This window comes from Natator depressus, chromosome 3, assembly GCF_965152275.1.
Source record: "Natator depressus isolate rNatDep1 chromosome 3, rNatDep2.hap1, whole genome shotgun sequence".
NCBI classification, from domain to species: Eukaryota; Metazoa; Chordata; order Testudines; family Cheloniidae; genus Natator; species Natator depressus.
Genome location: NC_134236.1, coordinates 127,519,143 through 127,546,195, shown reverse-complemented (window position 1 = coordinate 127,546,195; position 27,053 = coordinate 127,519,143). Strand labels below are relative to the sequence as shown.

General features: G+C 44.0%; 1 protein-coding gene across 2 annotated transcripts in view; it reads left to right on the top strand.

Annotated features, from left to right (window-relative positions):
- Positions 1–27,053, top strand: part of FRMD1 (FERM domain containing 1) — a 66,608-nt gene that overhangs the window by 20,920 nt on the left and 18,635 nt on the right. The window contains exons 2-6 of one of the 2 annotated variants that reach the window (XM_074947018.1): positions 1,210–1,399; positions 9,369–9,459; positions 21,183–21,262; positions 23,432–23,508; positions 26,628–26,814. In XM_074947018.1, coding sequence (XP_074803119.1) covers positions 1,304–1,399; positions 9,369–9,459; positions 21,183–21,262; positions 23,432–23,508; positions 26,628–26,814 — 531 coding nt within the window. In that variant the 5' untranslated portion in view covers positions 1,210–1,303. Of the gene's footprint in view, positions 1–996; positions 1,400–9,368; positions 9,460–21,182; positions 21,263–23,431; positions 23,509–26,627; positions 26,815–27,053 lie in introns of those variants that run through there. The other variant, XM_074947019.1, reaches the window with a different exon arrangement.

Here is a 27,053-nt window from a genome sequence, read left to right as displayed (position 1 = left end):
AGTTTACTCTACTATTGTATGTGCTCCTGTAAGGGAGTTTAACTGGTGCTGTACAAAGTGGTAGGGCATTTGCCTTCCATCAACAGCTGCCATTTGCCCTGTGAGATGCTTCCTTGCACTGAAGAGAAATCCAGCCAGGAGCGTAAATAAACAATAGCTAGCTGTTGGAGAGAATCTTTAGACTAAACAAAATCAAGTTGCAAGGAACGAAAATAAAGAGTGAACTCCTCCTGTACTGTCACCAAACTTGTGTGCCTGAATTGAGTATCTGTTTGCTTTTTATACATCCATGCGACTGTAACTGGCTCTGAAGCTCTGTGTGATATCTATATGTGAGACTCTGGACTGTTGCACTGTTGTCTCATTTCTGTTGTTTTTACACCTACGCTATAAATCTGAGAGTGCTTAACTAAGGCACTTATGCTCGGCCATTAAACAGAAAGTGGACAATAGTTGTCTCAGTAGAACTGTCGTAAAGCAGCAGAGCTTGGCCTGTGGCTCCTTACTGGCCTCCAAATGCTTTTCTCCTTTAGGGCTTAAGTAAGGTCTTGTAAAAGTGTTCCAAGGAAAAAATGAAAATACAGACTAACTCCAGGCTCTTCTACATTGACAGACTAATGCTGAGAAGTTGGGTTAAATCTTTACTTGCACCGATGGTCATAAACCAGATAGGGAAAGGGCAAGTTCCTCCTCTGATGATTCCTCTTCCAGAAAGTTGCTTGTGGCATAGTTAGCAACAAATACCTATTGCTTCATAATCTCGTCCCTGGTACTTTGGTATTCTAAGTATGTTTAATTGTTTTGTGGCTCTCTATAAATCTCTGATTCAAGTGATTTTGGCTGCTTAAAGGCTGAGTGCCCCTGTTTGCTATGCTGGTGCTAGAATTGTAGTTATCTCTTAATGGGCAACGTGAAAATGAGTCAGGAAAAAGGAATGTGTGCCACCTGTCAGTCCCATATAAATTTCCTGAGATTAGTATTCCCACCTCCAGAGTAGTGTGACCACACTGCTAATCAATAAGTGGGCTGACTAATGTCAGAATAACGTATGACGATCACTCTGTCTGTGCTGCCTTTTGATATATTTCTGTTTACCTTGCATGTTAGAACGAAGCAAAAAACATTCTGTTTAAATACAGGCTGCCTGTTGCTCAGTGCTCCCAGCCTTGTTCCCATGAGCATGACACTAAAGCCTTATGTTTTTGGCAGGTGTGAGGAATGAAGGGAGCCTGGTTTCAGTTCTGAGAAGAGTGCCTGTATAGCCAGCTGGAACGGGTCTGGGAAGCTTGCCACAGGCTCGGCAATGAGCAGACCGCTATTGCAAAGCAGGATGCAGCAGGAATATCGGAATGTTTCCGTCCTTCTGCCCAACAGAGAGCAGCTCAGTGTAACCATCGGGGTGAGTTGTTTAAAAGTTTCATTCTGAGCTTTTAGTGCAAGTTTCATAGATGTTTGTTGTTTTGTAACTGCCAGAGCAGACAGTGATAAGACTGAGCTTAACTTTCATTGCACTTATGAGAGTACCATATTAGTCCATTGATCAAAAAACTATTAGCTGATTTAACATAATTGGTGTTTTGCTTCGTAATTGGCTAGCCTAGCAAAAATTTACAGGATGATCTGATTAATCTCCCCATTGCATTTGATAATGAGGACCTAATTTTTAATTCCCTTTCACTCTCTCAAATTGTTTTGTAACAAACTGAAATGAAAATCCAGCTTCTCAGAAACCTGAAATGCCTGGACCTTTGGACTTCAGCGGGCAGTGCTAATTGACACCAGCTCACCCTGCAGTTTAGCTCTGTTGATCTTTCTTTTGGAAGCCGTTCTGTAAATGGGAGTCTCTTACAGATTTTTTTTTTTCTTTTCTTTTTATAGTTCTTTCTTTACTCCATTAAATAAGAGACTTGCATGTGTAGATGTCTAAGTACTCTGCAAAGTATTGTCATTTCCGTTTAGTGTAGGGAAATCTGAAGCACAAAGAGAAGAGAAGTGAAGTGACTTAAGCAAAGTCTCGCTCGCTGGAGCGATTCCCAAGTTGGAATGCTATCCATGATTAGATCACACAGCTACCTTTGTAATATAGTTTATCAGGAATATGTGAGAAACTAAACCAATGCCTGAAGCTTCTTAGTCTAGCTTGCCATCTAAATTTATGAACTGTCCATTTTGGAGATGGGGGTCTGTCTATGTAGAGTGTGTTCCCCCCCCCCCCCCCCAGACTTTTTTGCGGGGGGAGGGGTGGAATGGAGACAAAATTAAAATCTTATTTTTAAATTCAAAATGCGGCTATAGAAAACAGGCACATCAATACAGAAATATGCAAAGATCTTTAAAGTCCATACAGGAATTTTGCTACTTGCCATACTTAAATCTAGTATCCCCTAAGAAAACAGCCCCAGGGCCTAGGTAGATCAGGGGATTGGTAACAGACTCTGGAGCTCGTCACTTTCAATAGTTCAAAACCAGGCCAGATAAGGTGCTTTTATTTAAGCTCTGGGTGGGTGGGTGGCCATACCAGTATAAATCTCTATCACCACTGACCCTAAATATCCCACTTGTTGGTAGCTTTTAGCAGAGTGGGTGGAGATCCAACAGGAATGGAGACTGAACTACCCTCCCGCCTTTGAACGTTGGCTATACTAGAGGCGCTTCTCAGAAAATTCCTATTGTTACCCCTCCAGCATTATCAATACCAGCAGCCTTAATACAGATGATCTGCTGGTGTTTTAAGCATCCTGTCATGTAACCCTGCCTAGAGCAGGAGTAACCGACAATGGGTATCTCCACACTTTAATTGTGGGGTGTGATTACGGTTTGTGTAGACATGCCTGAACTAGCTTTAATCTAGCTATCTTGAATACCAGAGCAGTGAAGCTGTGGCAGCTGTGACTTCAGTATGGGCTGTACAAGTCCACCTGGAACCCTGGATAATTTCTCAGGTGGGTAGCCTGCAGTGAAGCCCCTGCTAGATAGATTGAAGGTGACTTGGGTATGTGTATACAAGTTGCAATCACACCTCATGATTGCAAGTTAGACATAACCAGTGGTGCTTAAATTGGTTGTGGTGTCTGGCTCCCATGTTTAAAACTATAGCTTGAAGCGCTTCAGGCTAATACAATTTTAATAAGCGTAGATGAGGCCTTTAGAGTTCGGCTTTTTAATGTAGGCAAGAATGGAAAGAATGTCAGACGTATCCTTCCGGCCATTTATGTCTCATTTCCTGAAGCCTCTTTGAAGGCCCATGTTGTTGGGATAACTGTGCAGCCCCTTTGATACTTTATCTTGAAAGTGTCTAGCTCTACATATGTGCCTTTAGAGATGTGCAGGGGTTCTGTAACTTTATATCATCTGTCAATAGCCTTTTAATAAGTCTTTTGTTTATAGCTGTTTTATTGGCTCCTTAATGGAAACTGTTTCCTTAATGTACTCGAATGTGTCTGCGTATGAAAGAGAATAGCTGGCTGAAGCAAAACATGAACTTTGAAAATACAAAGTTGGTAGTGAACACATACCTTAAGAGTTCAGATTTAATTAGCACTACAACAGATAACATCTTCTACCTTCATTGCTATAATAAGGCTACAGCTCAGGACTTGCATAGCACTTCACATTTTTGATATACTGTGCAAACACTAAATCTTCACGAAAGCCCAGTGAGGTAGGTGCATGTCATTAGCTTTTCAATAGATTGAAGTGCAGATTCTCCACCTCATAAGCAAGGGATTTATGCATATAATTCCCATTACTTCTGTTAAGAGATGCCACATATATCCTCATCTTGATGGACAGGATATACCTGTACATTTTATATGCTCATATTTTAAATCCATGGGGTAGGGTTTGTACTTATGCAAAAATAGTTGTCAATTTAAAAAAAAAAAAAAAAAAAAAAACAAACCCCATCGCAGTGCTAAAGGAAAAAAGAATGTGGATTTAAAAAAGAAAATCCCTTCCCTCTCTCAAGTGTCTCCAAGTTCACATTGTTAGAATCTTCCTCTTCCTTCATTATATAAAAGATTTGACATTTGAGAGGGTAGGTTGCAGGGATGCAGTATTTCCAAAATGCTAACTCCTGAAAGGCTGCTGAGAAATCTTTAAGGAACAAAACCATAGGGGAACTTGCTAAGCACTCTGTGTAAATTGAAGCAAAGTGGGAGTGATCTTTCCTGAGAGGGAGGAATGTTTGGGCACAGAGGCAGAGAAGGGGCCTAGATGGGAAGACTTAGTCTGTGCCTTGAGGAGCTTGCTTAAACCATAGACAAAACGGTACAACTTAAAATGCACTAGGTGACAGAAGAAGGTTTTAACACTGTCACTGGCTTTATTAAAAGCTGATATCTGTTGTCTTAGCTCAGCAGACTCAAGTTAACAGGCTTCAGGGAAGCTTCGGGGCTTAACTTCTCCATTGCCTTTCCCCTTGTGAAGATACTGACCTCTGTAAAGTGCATATAAAATACCACCATTCTCATTTGGCACATTTTACACCAACTTTTGATGAGCTGTAAAGGACTCACAAGGGGCAAAGCAGTGGAGAATTGAATCCTGCGCTTTTTGAGGCGAGGGAGAATGCATGCTACTCTAGGTGCTTGGATACCACAGCAAGCTAGGATAGTGAGCTCCAGGCATAAAGAATGGCTTGGAAGAACAATGCAAAGTGAGTTGTTGGGAAGAAGACATGTCAAGGGAGGGAGTATAGGAGATGAGAACAAAAACTTAAGCATTACCAAAACTAAGTGCATGGCCTTGAAGATGAGAGATATGAACTTGATATAGAAAGCGAGAGTCAATTGAGGGATTTGAAGAGATGAGTGATGTGGATGGGACAGCCTATGTTCATTTAAGTAAGCAATTTGATCAAGTTCCCTCTTCAAAAGTGTTCTAACACTTACCTTCACATGTTCAGTTTTCAAGAACTCAGTACGTTAACAGGCTTCTGTTTCTCTCTGTAGTGTTTTGAATATGAAAGTATGTAAATATGCTATTTATTTAAAATGTGTCTATTATATTGATATAATGCATGCTAGTATGTGTATGTCTGTGACATGTATTCTTCGTTACCAGTATGCCAGCAGTCTTCATTAGAACAGCCCTTCCACAATGACTGGTCACAAGTAGTATGTGTGCATGCTCTATTTTGCAGGGGGTGGAGAGGATGCAGACCTCAGTACACTAGCTCTTGATTGCACATGATAATGAGCTAAGCAAATACCATACCTAGGAGCGTTCTTTCAACTTCAAGCCTCAGTCACTAGTCCTAATAGGAATTGTACAGTTAACAACCCCACGCCCCTACCTGTCTGTCTGACATCAGAAGGCACCCCCTAGTGCAATTTTCATACCTCCTGGTAATGTGATGATGACTGACACCATATCACTAGCCAGCCAGAGTTCTGTAGGTAGAACTGGCTTCTGGAAGGACCCCTGACGTCTTCCAGCCTGGGCAGCAGGAAGACACTTAATATGTCCTAGAGCAGGGGTAGTCTTTTTTTTTTTTTTTTTTTTTTTTTTTTGGCCAAGTTCCAAATTTCTTGGTCAAGGTCTAGTCTAGTTCCAGACTCCAGAGAAACATTTTTCACACTGCAAGTGCCCCTGTTCAACAAACATACAATGCTGTGTAATATATCCAGGGGATATTGCTTATATTTTTAGTGCATTAAATGAAAAATAATATCAAACCAGTTGGGGTTTGGGGTATTGTGAGGAATTTTTGTGTGTGTCAATCTTGAATGAATAAATTCAACCCGGCAGGTCACTGAATTTGCACATGGGGGACATACAGTTCGTTCTTGATGACATTAACACTACTGGTCCCAACTGTTAACCCGTTCTATGCTATGCTCACAGGACAGGGTTTCAAAAGGAAGGAAGAAGGGGAGTGGGAAGAAATGCAGTTGAGGCAACAGTGAAGCTGGCCTTTCTGAAAGAAGGGGTGTTAGAATAGACAATGGCCCTTACGCTGCAAAGATGCACATGCATGATTAACTTTATGCACTCTGAGTAGCTTCACTGAAGGCAATGGGACTAGTCAGAGTGTATAAATTAAACATGTGCTTATGTCTTTGCAGGATTATGGCCAAAATGAAGTTAGCGCCCAATTCTACAAACACTAAATGCTTGACTTTACTACCATGAAGTCCCCTTGATTTCATGATGCTGAAATTAAGCATGTGCATAAGTATTTTCAGGATTGGGGCCCAAGGTACTAAGTGCTATATCTGGTAATAAGTGTATTCAGGATCAGGCCTTTATTTATTATACTTTGTGTTATATTATTATTTAATTATACTCATCAATTCTTATTGTAATTTTATTCTATTACCACATTATTTTATTTGGATTTTTTACTACTTGATAAAATAAAGAGTTGGTTGACAAAGATCAGTTGTCACCATTTCACTAGCTTTGAAATTGAACAATTTCTTGCTATGTTTTTGATTTAACATCAAAACACAGTATAGAAATGTTTTCATTTTATGAAAATCTGAGTTTTTCAGTAACCAAATGTGTTTCATAACCATTTCATTAATGTTTATGATAATACAGAATTTTGAAAAAAAAAATTGCAAACAAAGTTGAGGAAAAATCAACTTTTTTACTTCATCTTTCAGAGAAGCCAACTTTTCAATTAAAACCTTTGTTCAAAAATGTTTCTACGAGTTCAGCTGTTTTCCTTTATTTGTTTTACTTTATTGTTCCCTGTTATATTTATATTTATCTGCTAGGCATCTATTAAACTGCATGCTGATCCCACCTGCAGGATCAAGAGCCAAATAATCTGAGTTTACTGCATCAAATCTGATATGCCACAGTTTATTCAGATGTGGTCACACTCCTGTCAAAACAGAATGTTTCACAGCTCCCTACAGCCCCCTAATCTGATCCTTCTCCCTTTAGAGTCAATGGAAAAAACTCTCATGGACTTCACTGATGAAAGATGAAGCTCTCAGTGAGGGCAGATTTCTGTGCTACCAGTAATTGAATAGCTTTCAGTTTTAACTGTTGAGCCTCTGACTCATATCTCAGCTGGGAAAGGCAGTAGACTGGAGCTTCAGTTCGTTCTCTCTCTCTCTCTCTCAGGGCTGGGTGGTAAAACAGACAGTGTGACTCTGATACTGAAAGAAAGTGAAAGTGACAAGACACTGAAACTCTCACTCTGTCCCCCATTCTGTTCTGTTCTTGTGGGGACAGTGATCTCGGGTGAGGGGTAGGGAATAGGCCAATGATCAGAGGGAATGGGAGGGTGACTGAAATGACCGAGAAACGCAGCTGCTCGTTCCTCAGAGTCAGAGCAAGCCTCAGACGTTCCCCATTGCAGGATTGAATCCAGTGGCGTAGCCAGGTGGAGAAAACAGGGGGAGCAAAGATAAAAAAGGCACCACCCGCTTGTACTCACCCAGCAGCACTCCGGGTCTTCAGCGGCACTTCGGCGTTGGGTCCTTCACTCCGGTCTTCGGTGGCACTGAAGGACCCCATTCCGCCGCCCAAGACCGGAGCGAGTGAAAGACCCAACACTGAAGACCCGGAGCGCCGCCTGACCCGAGGCCAAAGACCGCCGGGTGAGTAAAAAATTAAAAAGGCGCCAAAAAATTAAAAAGGCGCCACTTGTGCTCGGTGGGGTAGTGGCCGCTGCCCCGCTCCCCCCCCAGCTACGCTACTGACTGAATCATCTAGGCATATAACTCCCCAATCTCCTGCCAGCTCCTTGCCTGCTCCACCCACAGAGACTCCTGCTGCCCCACTCACTGAGCCCAGACTTCAGCGTCTGATCATTCACCCTGCACTGCTGCCAGCTGATGGAGGACAGAGCTGGCGGGGCTGCGGCTGCACAAGCAGCCACCTGGGGATGCACTGTGCCCCGCAGCTTGGCCCTGCGCTGGGGAGCAGGCACAGCTCCAGACGCGCAGCCCTGGCTCTACTTCAGCCCATTTGACCTTTACGGTCCATTCAGAAGCATTTAGCAGTCTGGATTTGGCCTGCACTCTGCCTATTGACTACCACTGTCCTACAGGCATATATCTGGCTCTGGGGAACAGTGATAAATACGTTTGCAATAACAAGTTTTGAAAAAAATCTACTTGGAGTGCTAATTAGATGGTTGACCTTAGCTATTAACTTCTGCCAAATTTTATGTTTCTTGCCTTTATGGTTGTGAAGATAAGCTTCCACATGTGAACTGTACTATCTGCAGACAGGCAGCTCCAGTGTCTCTACTGCTGCTCATAGGTTTGCCCAGCCACTGTACAGTGAAATTTAAAAAGATTCTCTAACTTAACTGTTGCTGTTCAGATCTCCATGGGTGATTAAAATGAGATTCTTGTCAGTTTCATGTCATGCAGTTACTGATTGGGAAATCTCTGACCAACAGCACATGCAGATGGGTGCTGGAGCTATTTGAGGAAGAGTACCCCAAGAAAAGCTGCAGGAGTAGTAAGAGTATGGGAATACCAGCTGGGAGTCCCCATGCATGGTGTGGGGTATTACCCTTGCCTTCGCACTAATTGACCATGAAACTTTTTGTTGCCACTCTTCTTCCTTGCTCATATCTCCCTTTCATATCAACCTCTGGCTAGTAGGTGTCTGGTAAACTTTGAAGCTCTTTTTTTTAAAAAAAAAAAAAGAAAAGAAAATGAAGTCTGATCCCTGGTGGTTTATCTATAGAGCAACATTTCTGGCGGTGGCATTGTGTGTGGTGGGGAAGGGACATTAATTCTGCTCTTGGTCAGAAGTAAGATGTGGTAAAGGGAACTAGCAAAGTAGCTTGATGGCATGGCATGGGATGAAGGAGTGGGCAAGAAACCCATGGTCAGTCCACATGAGACCACCTTGAAAATGAAGTGTTCGGTCTTTTGCGATCAAAACCATCTTCTCCACCTCTCAAAGTGTGCAGTGTGGGGGTTGTGGGTTTTCCCCCCCCCCCCCTTTCCTAGGTAAAGTTTAACTTTTGGAAGGTTTGAGGAATTAGATTTAATTTCTTTCTCCTTCTAAACAATGTCTTTGTTTTGTTGGCAATAAGTAAAATACCGCAAGAGTTTCAGTACATGGTCACATTTGCACAGCATAAATACTCTAGATGACAGAGTTCCAGTATCCTTTTTTTAAAGGATACCAATAGCCTGGCACCTAAGTTCCATCTTACCGGGATAAGAGCATATACAAAGGGGGTTGGGGAAGGAAGACAAGAATACACTACAACAATACCTTACAGCAACCCAAAAACCCCAACAACCCTGGTCAGAGAACTGAATTATGTTCTGTGATTCTGATCTGGCTGCCCTTGTGCCTGTTGATCACCTATGACCATAAAGAATTGTTCAGTGCCAGTATGTGTGGGCTGCCTGTAATGCTGGGTTGATTGTTTCTTTCAGGTAAAAGCCACCGGACAGGAGCTCTTCCAGCAAGTTTGTGACTTAGTGAAGATTAAAGACCCTCACTTCTTTGGCCTCAGTATTGTTAAAAGTAAGCGAGCTCCATGCATGGAGACAAATGACTTGGCAAACGTCCACAGACACATTTGTGTATCTACAGTGTGTGTGCATATACACACACTGGCCACGCCTGAGTGGGAACTTCATTGTAATAAGATCACAAACTATGTAAATTATCCAAAGCCTTGTCAGAGTCCTTTGATCTTCAGTCCCTGAGCAGACATATTTGAGGGGGGTGGGGCAGGTATATTTAACCTTGTTCTACTGTTTTTCTATAGCTATGTTTGCTGACATTTTTCCCACTGATTGAATTCAAAGTGTCAGTTGTTGCACAGAAGATGAAATTTTAAATGACTTTGGGGCTAGAAGTATTACATACCTTCCTAAGTAATAAATTTTAAAGAATGTGGTTCTTGTTAAACTCAGTGATTTGAGGTTGGGGGCGGGGGTGAAATATGAGTTTAGTGAGCACTAACTGCACTTGGATGAAGTGATTGATTTATCTGCAGAGACCTTTTGACTTATTGGCTGTTTTTTGCAGGAGATTGCAGACCTGAATCTGCCAGGTGCTCAGTGCTCTCAACTCAGGGCTTGTTTACACAAACAGTCTTTCTTTGAGTGATGGTCCTGATTGTATTTTGGCAAGTGCCCGGAGCCAGAGAATTTGGAAGTAGCTCTGTTGGCTCACCTCATGACTCCATCCAAGGTCATAAGAGGTGGAGTGGACCAACCCCCTCTTTGGGTCCTTCTCACAGCTGCATGGTCTGGATCAGAACCTCCAGTGTTCATAACTTCATCTTCGTCCTACAAAATAAGAATTGGATTTAGTTTTGTATATAGTTTTTAACAGTTTTTATGGGTTTTTTTTAAATAGTCTTAAGTGTGGTGTCTTATAGATTTAGTCTCTTGGGAGAATAGCCCCGTTTTTCTGCCTGCGATCCTTCTGAGTCAGCATTGGCCACCAGCACTGCCTTGGGGAAGCCCACATCGTGGCGAGGTGTGGTATCTGCTGATTGTTCCCCAGCTGTACCTGAGAAAGCCAGGAGGCCCCCCATTGGACACAGGCCAGGGACACCCTCTCTCCCCCCAGCCCCACCCCTCGTACATCGGCCTGATTCAGCAAGGAGGATGCTTCTTGCAGCGAATTCCAACTCTAGTGCAGGAAACTCTCTGAATCACCCCCCTCCTCTGCCCACTGTCATCCAGCAGGATCTTGTTGGGAATCTAGGAAGCACTCTAATAAGCATGAGACTAATTCTTCCTCTAAATTCACTTCAGAGAAGCCGGATTCAGCTCTAAGCAAGCCCATCAGCTCAGCCCATGAGGAGCTAGGATATATTAAGTCCCAGAAGCACAATAAGAAAGCCCATAAGCATTGGGCTATATTGGTACCGGACCATGATCCATTGCTGTTGTCATCCTCTGCGCCTCCCAAACCCTGTGATCCATTGGCACTGATGAAGTCCAATCACTGTCAGTTTCAGGCACAGTCTTCCTCGCCAGCTCCAGCAGTTTAAAGAAGTACAACCCTTCTCTCACTGGGGAGATCTGAATCCCTTGCTGCTCCATAGAACACTTTCAGTCATCTGCATCCAGAATCCCCTCCTCCATCTTCAGAGAGATACCACCACCAAAGGAGTTGACCACTGAAAGGGAGTTTGTTGCCTGTCCCATTTGCAGAATATAGCGCCGCTGCAAAAGCATCAACAGTACCACCATTGCAATCGGAATTTGCCCTGTTTCACCTATCCTATGTATCCTCCACCACCCGAAAGACCTGCACTTGTTTGGGATCAACCTCCACCTCATCTAAGTTGGAGCTGTGGTATCCCATGCCATGGGGTCCCTGTGACCATCTGTGACCCCTCTTACTGGGGTCCTTGGGACCAGTACCCCCCCTGCAGAGTTGATTCAATCAGCTAAGGGGGTCATCCCTTGCCTCCCCTTTCAGGGGATGCTCAGATCTGCCCCCCCAGATCCTACAGTGGAGGAGGATCATTACACACTGGATCCAGTGGTTCTGCCAGAACCAGTAAGACTACTGTCTTCATCTCTGAACAAAGTGGGTGATTCCTATATCTCCTTCTCCCCACAATGATTTCAGACTGTTCCAGGATCATCTTCAGAGTTGCTGGAGAACTTCAGATTCCTCTTGAAGAGGTCCAGGACTCCCATTCCAATTCCTAGACATCCTCCACTCATCCAGATCCAGCAGAATAGCTGTCCCCATTAATGAAGCCATACTGGAGTCAGCTAGGACAGTTTGGCACACCCCAGCCGCCTGCACTCTGACCCCCAAAAGGGCAGAGAAGCTTTATTATGTGCTGGCCAAAAGAGCAGGATTTTTGTTTTCTCACCCCGCTCCCAACTCACTGGTGGTCGAGGCTATTTCTGAAAGGGCTAAACAGCAACATCCCAGGTCTGCGCTTACCGATAGAGATCAAATGCCTGTATCTATTGGGGAGAAAGGTCTTCGTCTTATCATCTAGCCTCTAGTTTGGGATAGCCAATTACCAGGCACTGATGAGTAAATAAAATTTCTTGTATGACTCCATGTTTGTAGAGTTTACTGACTGCCTTTCCCAGCAGGACAGAACCTGTTTCCAAGCTCTGAAAGACGAAGGCAAAGTGATAGCTAAGACCGCTCTCCAATCCACCGTCAATGCCACTGATACCTTCTCTAGAGCTATGGCTACTGCCATCATCCTGCGCAGGGAGTCCTGGCTCCATGTGTCAGAGTTCACTGGGGAGGTCCAGAATACCATCCAGGACCTCCCCTTTGATGAATTGCAGCTCTTCAGCCAGAAGACAGACCAGTTTCTCCATACCCTGGAGGACTCTAGGGCTACCCTCCACTCACTGGGCATATACACGAACAAGTTTGCCCCTAAGAGGAAGTTTTGCCACCCATCATTCAGACCTAGGCGTATGGCTCTGCAGTTTTTCCAACAGAGACCCTATGAACCACCATGAAAGAGACAGTGTTCAAAAGACCCGCTTCCTCACACCCTCTGCAACAGGCTGTGCATCTCAGTCTCAGCCCCTGGCTCGACATTATTTTTGATGGGAACTAGAGTTGCAAAATACTAAGCCCAACACTTCCCGACTCCCACCCACCATTTGAGGGTTGTTTAGCACTTCTCCCCCAGCTGCCCCACCCCAACACCGGAAGTGCAGTAACAATGGACAAGTGGGTGCTGAACATCCTCTATTCTGACTATGAGAGTTTGCAGCCTTACCTCCTCTTTGAGGACCACTCTCAGGAGAATATCCTCAAACCAGCAGTGGGCTCCCTGTTGCAGCAAGGAGTGATCAAACATGTCCCTCCTCAATACCAAGGGAACAGGTTTTACTCAACTTACTTCCTGGTACTCAAAAAGAAGGATGTATGGGGACCAATCCTTGGCCTCTGCCATCTCAACTGCTTCATTCTCAAACTCAGATTTTGCATGGTTATGTTGGCATTTATAATCTCATCTTTAGAAAAGGGCATGTGGTTTACAGCTCTTGACAGGAAAGATTTATCCCGCTCTCAGACACTTCCTCAGATTCATGGTGGGCTCTCACTGTTTTCTCTACCTAGCGTTCCCTCTCAGAATAGCAACCACCCCCAGAGTCTTTACCAAGATATTCTTGGTAGTAGCAGCTCATGTCAGATGTTGTAGACTCATTGTCTTCCCCTACCTCTATAAATGGCTCCTTTGTTGCCAGGTCCCACCAAGTTGCCTATGCATCAGCTTCTATGCTGCTGCACTGGGAGTCAGCATAAACGCTGGGGGGGAGGAAACTGTTCTCACCTCAATGCAGTCTCTGGACTTCATCGGGTCCACCTTGAACTCTGTCGTTGCAAAAGCATACCAGTTCCATTATGCCTTCCCTCTGCGACCTCTCCTGCCCCAAGTTCTGCACAAAATCTGGCAGGACAGAGTATGGGTCATCCTGAGCGTGCCCTTCTGGCCCAGGCAGCTTTGGTTTCCCAGCCTCCTATGCCTGTCCTCCAGATTACCACTCATCCTCCCAAGGTTTCCCAAGCTCCTGACCCAGTGAATGGTATGATCAAGCACCTTGATCCACTCCACCTCAGGGCTTGGTATTTGGGTGACCAACATCCTTAGAATGACCATGCTCCATGGCCGTGCGAGACATCCTTTCTCGTAGTAGAAAGGACTCTATTAGAAATCTATCTAAATGGAGACGCTTTTCTTGGGCACATCAAAAAGACGGAAGAAAGCCAAGGGATTTCTACAGAAGCATGAACGATGCACACTACGCAGATTACTTGGATTACAAATGCCCTTGACATATATGCATTTTGTGGATACATGAACACACACTACTTCTTATAGTAAAGGGGATGTGTCAGTCAGCAGCTCCATAAGGAGTTCTGAAATGTTTTTGAAAAGGTTTCAGGTTAAAACCAGAAGCTTCATATCCCAGTGTGGGGAGAGTTAAAATAACAAAAGTTTGTTAACATTTGTGGCTTTCAGCTTTGTTGTGTACTAAACGTTGGGGTTTCTCTTTCTGGGTTTAACTGTCTCACTATCTAACTATCTGTAAGGAATGCAGCTCCTTGCACCAATTTCAGCCTTACTGTGGTCTTCAACTGCTGGAAGAGAAACTCCTCATCCTGAGTTCAGGTTTTGGAAGATTTTCATAATGTGGATAGGATTGTTCACCTCTTTTGGTTTTGTGTGGTCTATATTGTTAGGTTCTCTTCTTTTTAAAATAGAAAGCGACTCAATTCTCTTTGAAGAAATGAGCTTTGCAACAATTAGACTAATCTCTTTCCCTCCCACCCTTCGAAACAAAGCCCAGCAACGATGCAGACCACTAGGATGCCGCCTTAGAATGCGGCTAGGACACACTGTTCTGCCACGGATCATACAGTGTGTTGGGCCTTATTCCCTCTGGGGTCTCTTGAGTGCATCCTTCCTAAGTGACAGGCTCTGAGCCTGCACTTCACTCCTGGGGCAGTCCTGTGACTGACACTCTCAGGGTCCCTGGACTTCAGCACCCTCGTGTCATGCTGCAACTGCTTCAGCAGGGCCAGTTTTAGCTTGGCACCTTGCAGGATTCTTCTCCTCGTAGGAGCTTGGTAACCAGAAAACGTATTCAGTGACACAGTGCAGTCTTTTAAAAACCAAAGTATTAGTTAACTGTCAACGGGAAAACAATATTCAGAAATATGGGCTCAAATAACTGAGGGCCTATACGAATGAATTTTACTTATCCTTTTAGCCTTGCCTTGCTTAGTTAAGCAGGCCTTCCTAATCCCAGGCTGCCTTCAGCCTTGGCAGAGAGAGCCTGTGGCTCCTACCTTTCACTCCCTGCCAGTGTCTGAGTCCCTTCTCCAGTTTGTCAGGGCTGCTTTTTTAACGGAATCAAATCCTCTTTGTTTCAGCTTTCTTCCCTCAAGAATCCCCGCTTCCCTATCCCTGTTGGGGGTGGGTGGGGGGAGGATGTCTGCCTATGAGAGTACTTTTCACCTGTATGGTTGGTGAAGTATTGGGCAATTGAGTCAATTCACATCATTGTCTTCTGGTTGGAGAGCTTTGGGTAAGAGTTAACCATTTGAGTCCACGTAGCTCACAATACAAAGTAGGTAGGTAAGCTGAGTCACAAAGAATATTAATAAAAATACTGTAGAAATCCCCCAAGTTCTCCACATCACTCTCCTTTGAAAAGGAATCACTCATCTGATGATTCGGGAAAGCTCCTTCACAGGACAATACATCTGCTATATTTGCATGAACTATTTCCATAACATCATGTTGGAGGGCTAGACTCCATTTTAAGAACTTAGTCTTGAGCCTTTTCACTTGGATGTAGCAGAGTTTGGTGTCAGTTTACGCAGTAAAGTGCTGCCCACAGAGATGGTTGCAACTTCCTGAACACCCACACGTTTGCAAGACACTCCTTTTCAATAGTCACATAGCTCTTTTCATGGGAAGCAGTGTTTTGCTCAGATATACAGTTCAGTGTGGGTCTCCTTTAGCATTGGTCTGAACCAACACAGGCCCTGTCCTGTGTCTGAGGAATCTGTGAAGGATTTGTTAAAATTGGGCTTACCAGAACTGGATACCGGTTCAGGGCCTCCTTCAGTGCACAGAGAGCCTTTTTAAAATGCTGTTCAGTCCAGCTGATTCTGTCTGGTTTGCCTTTCTTATACAATGCAGGAATAGGAGCCATTAGGGAGCTAAAAGTGAGGTACAAATCTCCTGTAATACCCACCATCCCTATGAATGAGGGAGCCTGTATCTTGGTTTTTAGAATGCTCCAGTCCTTAAGAGCCACCACCTTTGCAGATTCTGGCTTTGTGTGACTGCTACCCATCTTGTGTCCTAGATAAACCACCTCAGCCACCCCACTTTATGCTTCTCCACCTTTACAGCCAGTTTCACCTATCGAATGCAGTTGAGCATCATCCTGACTTGGGGTATCTGTTCTGCCAGATCTGACTTTAAAAAGTACAAATGTCATCAATATATACCAGGGCAAATCCTGCCATTTCCTTCCTTAGCTGATCTGCCAGATACTGAAAGGGAGCTGGGGCACCCTTTAGGCGCAAAGGTAAAATCAAGCCCTGTTGGGGTGGTGAAAGCAGACTTAATTTGAGCCTTAATCCTAGTCCAAAGACACTTGCCAGTAACTGAGGTCCATCATTTTAAAGGTAATATGTGCCTCCCATCCCAGTTTGTCTAGAATCCTATCAGCCGTAAGCATGGGGCACATCAGACACTGTCATTCAGCTTTCTATAATCTACACAGAATCTGATCCACCTGTCCTTGGGTACCAGCACCATGGGTGAGGTCCATGGACCATTTGAACTGCTTAATCACCCCCAATTCCAACATGTCTCTGATTTCTTTTTCCATGTTCTGGGCTATTTTCCCAGCAACTCCAAAAGGGTACATCAAGTAGGAGCTTTTTCTCCAGCCAATTATCTGGCTAGCAAGACGGGGAGTACAGCAGTTAAAAAGTGATGTGGGAAAGGACTGGACCCTGCTTAAATTGCTTGCTGTGCATGGAACTTCGTGCTCCCATCAGTTCACAGTTATCTCCATCTTAATCTCCGAATTGTCTGGCTGTGTGTCATCCGAATATTAAAATACACTTAATGCAACCAGATTAATTAACAAGCCATTTATGGTGGCCAGTTCAGATAAAGTTCTCACTTTTAGTACCGCTCTGATATTTTGCTCTCCTGACATGTTTGGAATTCTCCAGTGGCTTCAGTACAAGAATTGCCCCTATAGGGACAGCAGAATATGAACACGGAGCACTGTATTGCCATGCTGCTCTGTGAGGAGACTAGTAGTAGTAAAAGCAAAATTAAAATACACAGTCAGGAAATGTAAAAGTCAAGACTCCTACAATAACACTAACTCCATCGCATTTGAATACATGCAGTATTTTGTATTCCAGTTTTCCTTGATAAATGTCTAATTGAATACATATTGGGTCATATGTGTAGCTGGTGTAAATTAGGCATAGCTCCTTTGACTTCTGTGGCGCTATACCAATTGATACAATCTGATGATCTGGCCCATTTTTATGGTGATAAATCTTTAAATACACAGGATGTGCAATATGCCAAGTTAATGTTGTTGTAGAGCAACAACTTAATGTTTGCATTTCCTGTTTCTCTTTTTAAAAAAATTTGATGTGAAATCTTTACATTCCAATTCATTTTTTTCCTCACTTAATTTCATAGACTTTTTTTTTAAAAGTTGGGGTTGGGAGAGGAAAGCTTAAACAAACTGCACTGCTGCCAGCTGTCTGGGGCAACAGATGGTTTTCTTGGAAGTACTGCTCTGGTAAAGTGCAAACTACTAACTAGTGATTCTTCGCTTGTGCTTCATGCTACATTGCAAGCTAGAGATTGGATTCCCCTGCTGGGGTGGGTGGGGGCGTGCGTGCACGCGCACACACATGCGCGCACGCTCTGTGGGAACTATCCACTTCAAGGTCGGTTTGTTCAGCCATGCCAGAGCCCATGCTTTTGTGGCTACGCTGCTCTTTATACTCACACAAACTCATCGAGCTACCGCAAGTATGTGCACGTGAGCAGAGGAATCCTGCCTGTATCCTGCCTATCCCAAGAGGAGCTGGCGCATATGTGCATGCACATACATCCTTGTGGGGGCCAAATCCTGACTTGTGTAAATTGTCATGGCTCAGCTGAAGTCAGTGGAGCTATGACCGCTTTCTCAGTTGGTGTATCTAACCTGTGTGTATAGTGAATTATATTAGATTTCACCTGAAATGGCGAGACTCTGAATTTCTAAGCAATTCTTTCCAGTTCTGCTCTTAAATGGGTAGAGTTCAGTGCCCACATCTCTAATGAACAGAGACTGCATCCAAACCAGAGGCGATTTAAACATCTGACAGATCTGAAAACTTCAACTAATCCAGTTTAAAAAAAAAAAAAATGTATGGCTGGGGGGAACCTTTTGTTTTTGTAGATTGAGGATTACACTGCAGGTTGGCATTCCTACAGTATTAACTTAATTAAGCAGGAATGTGATGCTGCATTCCTGAACTGAGGGGAGGACTGCCATGATTCCAGGCTACACTGAGACAAGTGGGGGAGAAATAAGAAGGGGAAGGGGCGGGGGAGGTCACTTGTTGTTCAGGCTCTTTATGAAATTTTGAAGTTGGGCACATGTACTTAAAATATCACACATGCTGTTCAGAAAAACCTGTTAATTATCATCTGAACATCGTTGTCTGTATTGCCCTAACCTGACCAATAGGATTAAATTATGACCCAAGTTATAGGTACTCTGAAATTATGGCTTCTTGTGGGGTTTATCTCCACTGCTGTTTTATGCCCTGTCCAGGCTACAAGTCTTAACAATGTCTGTAATGCGTTTCCATTATAGTTGACTCCAAACATGGTTTGTGTATAGATGCGATGTGGCTAAAACTCTTAGGAGCCATGGCCATCTAACAGTGTTTCAACCTTGCCGGAGGCCTAGGTCTTCCATGGTTATGTTCCTGTAATCTGTTCAGCACACTTGGGGACAGGAAGGGGATACTAAATGTGGATGGGACAGTTCTAATAATCTGTGTGTAACTTAACTGCTTTGGCTGCTTCTCCTCTTCCCCAGCTCTGTGACAGATATAAAGCCCCACGTGCTCCTGGTGTTAAGCTGAATGCATGTCCTCCAGACACTTCCCCCTCCCCTGCTGAGGCAGTGTGGGATACTTGCTCAGATTTTTCCCAGAATGCACTGATAAAAATATGATTGGGCAGCATGTCAGATGCACCCAACACAAGTGTGATGTCAAAAAAGCTGCCACATGGGCACAAACTGACCTATGGAACGTGTGAAGATGAATGTGTGCTACCTGGTTCCAAACCATGGTTAAAACCTGTAGTGTGGACAGGGCCTTTAACCACCACTGAAATAGTTCTAGGCACTGCATAGATCCACATCTAATGCGATGTGATATACTGTGATCAGAAATGTTTCTAACAGAGCAGTCTAAAATGAGGAGGGGTAGCCTGTAACAGAGGAGTCATCTGTAATTGCGGGCCCCATGTAGGATAGGATTGCATAGCCACACACATTGCTGCATCATTGTTCCTGCTTGAATTGGCCACATAATTGTGCTCCAGAATACAAACTTTTTGTCAAGTCTCTTGCCCAAGGGTTGCAAAGAGACTCTTCAGAGTGAACTATTGGTACTTATGTGATGACAGCCTGAAACAACAGCCCCTAAGAGGGGTGGACTGCCTCATGCATTTCCAAGGGCTGTTGACACTGAAGCCTGATTGGGAATACTTTTAAATGTCATTGTTAACTATTTCACTCCTGTCCCGGTCATCTTAGCACAAGCATCAGCTAAGGTGCTGCTTCCATTGCTGTTAAACGCAGGGGTAGATATTGTGACAGGAGTGCCAGCCATTTGTGTGGGAAAGAGGAATTCAAACCACCTTTCCTTCATAAATTTAAAATCAATTTTGTGGCTGCTCTCGCCCAAAAAAGGGATGGAAAGATGAGATGCAGCCTACTAGTGTCAAAATAACAAAACTTCCGTATCTTGTGGCGTGCCAAACCCCCTAATTCTGTCTTCCCAAAACCTCCGGTCCCCCCACCACTAGCAACACCTGCAATGCTACTAAATGCATTTCTGCACAAAAAGCTGTGGCATGCTAAAAGTTTGGGGGCAGCATATAATGAATAGAATTTAATATGAACGTAAATAACGAACAGAAGTTTACTGACTAGGCTAGTTTGCTGGAGGTGAAGGTAAAAGGCAAGGAAACAGGACTCGTGGGGCAGGGGAGTGCTGCTAATTCAGAGGTTTCTGTGACATAATTTAGGGGTCACATTCTCATAATTAGGGTCTCATGGTGCCATCTACAGACAAGACTCCCTGTCATAGTAACGTATGGAACAATGCTGGCCCAGCATGGAGGTTACTTTTTGCATTTAAAAACAAAACACCAAAAACTTGCTACGTCTGTGTTTTTAGCTTCAACTTGTTTGGAAAATAGCTGTGATGTAATCCAGAGCAACACTGTAACTTTTGAACCCTCTTGTGGTTAGAATGCTTCAGTCCATAGGGTAGACAAGGAAAGGACTGTCAGTGTAATCTACTATTCTTTCCACACAGTTGCTGGTTATGCCAATTTGCATTTCCTGTTTTTCCCCTTCAGTTCAGCTTTGAACATCATAAGCGAAAGCTTCAGAGTCTCTTCCACCCTCCATTTCAGGTCTTGCAGGAACAAGCTCTTTTGCTTGGTACTTATGTCATCTGTCAAAATGCTGCCCCCCCCCCCCCCCCAGTGAGACCAGGGAATAGTGACTAGTCACATGAATGTGCTCAGCTGAAATTACCACTGTAGCCTGAACTACTCGCAAGTCTTCTCCTGAAGACTTGAGAAGGGTCTAAAATGTTTTCACTAGCTGAATTTGTTTTTGATACTTTCCTACACAGTGTCGCTTACAAAATAATCAGATTTTTTGAAAGGCCCACAAACTGATTTCAAGACAGTCGTTGTCCAGATGGCCTCCCTTCATCCCCCGCCACCTACTCTCTTAGCTGGAGAACATTCCAACAATTCATGGCAGGCTGAGTTCCTCCATTTCCAATTCAGTTGCTCTAACTGTGTAAGAAAATTTGGGCAAGAGGGGAGATGAGCCAAGCTTTCAGCAGAGTTTGGGCGTGTTGATACGTTATATTGGGGAAGAGTCGTCTCTTGTTTTTGTGTGAGGGGGCACAATCGGGTCAGAAATACCTGGAGGGAGGAGACTCTGTATCCATTTCATGGATAGGGGATGGTATGTTACATACCAGCTCTGGTAAGAAGGGAGATTACTGAAGGTTTCCTTTAAAGCCAGTGTTGCTCTGTTAATTTGATGGTAAGGTTAGCTCAGCAAGCTGGCATTTCTCCCTTCCATAGTGGGTTCACCTCAAGGAGCGAGTATTGGGCCTGATTGTGCAAGATGCTGAGAAACCTCCACTACTACTCAGCATCTATAGGGGTCAGGCCTGTTTATGAGCTTCCTTCCAAGCCCATGTCCTCAGCAGCATACAGTTGGAGAGCAAAGCCCTGTTTCCCATCACCACCTCCCTCACTGGTGCCTATCTAGTCCTGCTCTGGGGTTACATTTACTATTATTCATGTGCACTGTTGGAAAACTATGAGAACTGTCTCCAAGTATTTGTCAGATGGGAATTTCCATTTCTGAAATAGCCACCATTTCCTACCAGTACCACCTTCTCTCTTTCTCTTTCAGACAATGAATATGTATTTATGGACCTGGAGCAGAAGCTTAGCAAATACTTCTCAAAGGAATGGAAGAAAGAGACTAGCAAAGTAGGTCAAACATGGTTTGCATTTCAGACCCTATTAACTTTGTGATGCTATGATTACACCATGAAACAGAGGCCTCCAACTGATGACCACCAGCAAGTGCTCCACAGTCTCTGGCGAGCTTGTTGGTCACATGGAACTGAGTCTCATAATTTCCAGATGCTAAGTTGGATTAAAAGAGGCTAAAACTAAATTAAGTACTTTACACTGCCACATAAGCAATTGGTGTAGTTGCCACAGGGGGGGTGTTCAGGTGCCCATAAAGGAGATGGGAATCAATGAGCCACTCTCTTGAGAGGTTTCAGAGTAGCCGCTGTGTTAGTCTATATTCGCAAAAAGAGAAGGAGTACTTGTGGCACCTTAGAGACTAACCAATTTATTTGAGCATAAGCTTTCGTGAGCTACAGCTCACTTCATCGGATGCATCCAGTAATTGCTCCGTGGAAAGGTTTGAGAACCCCTGCTGTATAAACCAGAGCAGCTTTTGGGTAAAATGGTTTTGCACGGCCACTTATAATAACCTGTGTTTCATAGTCAAATGCACTATGGTACACAATGGGAGCTGGAGTTGCGATTCAACAGAGGTGTGTGGAAGAACAGCAGTTGTAGGGAGGAAGTGTATTTGTATTAAGAGGAGTCTTGTTTTCTTTACACTAGCTGAAATGTCAAGAAAAATCATGTGAAATGAATAAGGCATGTGTCTAGTTGTTTAGTACAAGCCATTCTAAAATAACACTAAGTCTTTTTTTATTAGTAGTTTGAAGGTCCAGTCCCATGCCCAGTTGTCATCTTTTTACATCAAAACAAAATCTTAAGAGTTGAAAGTAACATAAATGTTTTCATTAAACAGCGTTGTTAGGTTCCAGACACGTTTGTACATAAGTATTGTCTGTTACCGCTCTCTAGGAAGATATTTTGTTCAACAGGTGAATTTGCGGTTTCTTCCACCTTGAGAGAGATCACTGATTCCAGCAGTATTCCCCATTTTAACACAGTATAGCATCTTCCAAAAGAGAATAAGCTTATAAAATGCAACTAATGGAATTTGGTGCTGTGGAACCAGTCAGGGCAGCATGCCTGTGCAGGCACTCATGTGGCCCGCATCACTGTAGTAACTGAGCGCCTTGCAGTTGTTGCACTCACAACACCTCTTCTGAGGTCGGAGAGTATTTAGATTCTCATCTGTAAAATGGGGATTAGGCCCAGAGAGGCTAAGTGACTTGCCCGAGGTCACACAGGAAATCTGTGGCTGATTATGGAATAGAATCCCGGTCTCCTGAGCCTCCCAGTCCAGTGCTGTGTTGGCTAGCTCCCTTCTCCTTATCCCTTCATTGACAACAAAATGGCATCATTGTGCACTCTGCAAAATGATTGTGTTGTGACTGGATTTTTTTTTTTTAAATGAATTCTTTGGCAATGTAGTTGTTACTGTTTGGTACCATAGGTGTGCTTGACACATTATGTATATTAGGAGATGGATCTGTGACCCAGCACATGCTTGGACCTGCTTATGTAAGTGAAGTTACATACTGACCAGACCTCAAAACAGACAAAGCAGAGAAGGGAAGGAATGCGAGACTTTAACTGTGTCTTAATTTTGATTGAAAAATAGATATTTGGTGCTCAGGGGATCTCCCCTGTAAGGGAGGTCACAGTTTAAACAAAAAATCTTGACAGTGTTCTTTTAAACATCTGTAGTTGTAGTCTGTGAAATTGACAGTGTCTTCCTCGAGTTCATGGCTACATGAAGGTGTGAATAACCAAAGCAAAGGGTTCGCCCTGCTAGCCCCAAGAAAAATGATCAGTAGCAGCCTGGAATGGCTCAGCCTTGGTCAGAAAGGGCTGAGCATATTGCAGAGGTAAAAGGTTGTCTTTTCCTGAGAGTGGGGCTGAGGGCTGGCGGCATAGGGTATAAGAAGGCAGGAGAGCTTGGATGCTTCATTTGTGTCTTGCCTTGGCCGAATGTTTCATAGTGTCTCATTGATAAGAGCTTCCAAGACAACTGCTGTACGGCTAAGTGTAGTGAATTTAAAAAAAAAAAGAAAATGCGGGGAGAGGGTCTGGAGTGGGGAGCAATGGGCAAAACACAGAATAGTGAGGAAGATCATGAGCCTCTGGGCTCACAGGAAAATTGTCTAACGCTTCCTTTTTTTTTCTCCCTTTGCCCTAAAGGGGACAGAGAAGTTTACCCCTCCTTTTGTTGCCTTCTTCAGAGTGCAGTACTACGTAGAAAATGGAAGAGTCATAAGGTAAATCTGTCCAGGGTAACAAGTTTATTTTTTAATAAAGCTGCGTTAGATGGAAAAACAAAAATATATGTCCTTTGAAGAGCTCTTTCCTTCTCTCTGTGGGTGCTGTAGTCCTACGGGCATTCTCTGGAGATCAGTACTGATGTCTGTCAGTACATCCTTTTATCCAAAGGAGTCGACTTCCAGCCTGGTAGGATTCAAACTGAGATGCTTTTCAGCTATCTTTTTAAAGCACCATGCTCCAATAATTTAATGTTGTTTTTTTAAATTGTTTTGCATCTAAACAACTCTAAGGCTGACGTTAGAGAAGTTATTACGAAATTAACAGTGAGCACCCTCAAGTTTGTTGTTCTGCTGATATGTAATCTCCATTCTCCCTCCCATGCTTTGATTTAACTGTTGCTCTTCTTCAAACTCCCCATCCGTTTGCCCACAACAACTATGGCAGCCTTGTTTTCATATCCTTTCCACACCCTGAACTTCAGTCTACAATATTTTGCCCCTTCCTCCTCCTTGTTTGGAAGGCTTAACTCTTTTATTTCTCTCTCTAGCTATGGATGTAGGTAATATTTATTAAAATGCGGCCAACAAACCTCTGATTGCACGTACAAGATTAAAAAGAAAATTAGACCAACATTGGCAAAATGATGATAGAAATTGTTACTCTAGGATACAGCCTAGTATTTTTCCTTCGGTAATTTATTTTTGGTATTTATTGTATCTGAGCCGTGCGCATGCTAGCTAATTTGGATGTGGTCACAAGGAATGACTTACGAGTTATAGAATTTTGCATTTGAGTGGGTTCCATTCATGTGGAATATAGGATGCACACAACTACCCTTCCCTCCACATGCAGAACAAAGGATGATTCAGTTAAAAATGAACAACTGACAGTGTTTTTGCATCAGCACTGCTGGTGTGGTTCTGGCCTCAGGGCAAGCCAAGAGCTGGAAGCATTCAGGTTGATTAATGTCAGCATAATCTTTGCTCCATTTAGGCATTTTGCTGTCCTCATCTGAGTAAGACTGTTTTAGTTTCCTCTGTGGACTGAGAGGAGGAAGTTTTTCTTACTGCTAAATGGAAACTTCCCGGTATTGTTCATCTTCCTCTGGGTATGTCTACGCTGCAATTAAAAACCTACAACTAGGCCATGCCAGCTGACTGTGGCTCGCAGGCTTTGGGCTAATGGACTATTTAATTGTGGTAAAGACAGTCAGGCTCGGGCTGGAACCCTGAAGGTGGGAGGGTCCCAGAATTCAGGCTGCAGCCTGAGCCCAAGAACATCTACACTGCAAGTCAGCTGGAACAGGCTAGCTGCAGATTTTTAATTGCATTGTAGATGTACCCTTTGTATCTCTCCATTGGCATCCAAGCTTCTTTCCTCTGCAGTAGTAGTAAAGCAGAGAGAGGTGCACAGAGGCATGTCCATGCAATCATGGGGTTTCTTTAAACACACACACTGAATCAGAGCCCTAGCAGGGAGGTCTTGGTTCTGTGACCGTCTATCCATCTATTTATCATATGCTCAGTTTCGCTAATAATATCCCCATTTAGTAATTCTGCAAGATAACAAAAGCAAATCCAAGGTTCCTGCCACTATTATCTACCTCCCAGGCAATTCACTGATACTGTAACTCCTCGCTTAACGTTGTAGTTATGTTCCTGAAAAATGCTACTTTAAACGAAACGATGTTAAGCGAATCCAATTTCCCCATAAGAATTAATGTAAATAGGGGGGTTAGGTTCCAAGGAAATTTTTTTCACCAGACAAAAGACTGTATTTTTTTATACACACACACACATATATATATACACAGTATAAGTTTTTTAAACAATTTAATACTGTACACATGAATGATGATTGTGCAGCTTGGTTGAGGTGGAGAAGTCAGAGGGTGGGATATTTCCCAGGGAATGCCTTGCTGCTAAATGATGAACTAGCACTCGACTGAGCCCTTAATGGTTAACATGTTGTTAATGTAGAATGTGAGGCTACAAGGCAGCACGGAATGGAGGGAGGGGAGACAGCATGGCAGAGAGAGAGACTGTGTGTGTGTGTGTGTGTGTGTGTGTGAGAGACACACGCATTGACCCCTTTAAGTAGATCAGCAAGTTGAGACAGTAGCTGCTGCCAGCAAGCTCCCTCCGTCCTGAGCCCTGTTGTGCCCACCCCCCCGCTCTGTGGGAATGGGTAAAAGAGCAGGGGGCAGGAGTGGGGGACCCGCTGACATTAGCATCCCTCTTCCCCACCGCTCTCCCTTGCGCAGCAAGCAGGAGGCTCCTGGGAGCAGCTCCAAGGCAGAGGGCAGGAGCAGCACATGGCAGTGGGGGGAGGGACAGTTGAGCTGCCCGGCAATGGCAATTGGTAGCCTGCTGGGCTGCTGCCGCACAGGGAACTTAGGGGAGTGGGGGCTGCTGGCCCACCCTGGTTCCAAGCCCCCACCACTAGCTCCAACTCTGTTCCTTCTGCAAGCAGTGGACAAAGCAGGCAGCTGCCAAACAACGTTATAAGGGAGCCTGGTGCAACTTTGAATGAGCATGTTCTCTAATTGATCAGCAACGTAACAACGAAACGACGTTAACCGGGACAACTTTAAGTGAGGAGTTACTGTACTGTAAAGCACTTTGAGAGCCTCGGCTGGAAGGTGCAATACAAAAGCAGTGCCAGTTCTAGAGAGGAAGGATGGACTTTTGGTTGAGACGCTGGACTGGGACTCAGGAGATCTGGGATCCTTTCCTGGCTCTGCTACAACTTCCTGTGTGACTGTTGGCACTTAATCGCTCTGTGCCCTAGTTCCACCTCTCCCAGAAAAAGTGATCATGAGAGTTCCTTTCTTCAACCTTTGTCTATTTGGATTGTTTAGACTGTAAACTTTTGAGGACAGAGACTCTTACCTACTATGTACAGTGCCTAGTGCAGTGGGGCCCTCATCTTGACTGGGACTGTGATGCTACTATAATTCAGAGAGTAAATGGCTATGAAAAAAATGCAGTTTATACACATCAGTGATTCCATGCGTGTGTCAGTTCTCGACAGTGAAGCAGCAAGCGACTGGCCTTACCTGAATGTGATCTCTCTTTGCTCTGGCTTAAATACAGCTTTTTTCTGTATCCTGCAGTGACAAGGCAGCGCAGCACCTGTACTACTGCCATCTCAAGGAGCAGTTGTTGAGGTCTCGGTGCCTCCACAAAGAAGAAATCTACTTCCTGCTGGCTGCATACGGTTTACAGGCGGACTTGGGCAACTATATGGAGAATGTCCATGTTGGGAAATATTTTGAACCTCAAGCCTATTTCCCACAGTGGGTAAGTTTTCACCATGAGAATGAAGCAGAATCGTCTGCAGTGGCAGCAGGGACTCCCCAGGCTCTGTCGCTGTATGTGGAATGAATCCAACAGGGCTTTTTCTCCACTGAGGCTTCTGTTCTTCCCAGTCTGAATCCAACAGTTAAAGGGCAAATATTTTCAGAAATAAAATGCATTGAAATGCATTTGCTTTTGCATCCTAAGATTCTCTGGAAAATCTCAAGGGGCTGAAGACGAGT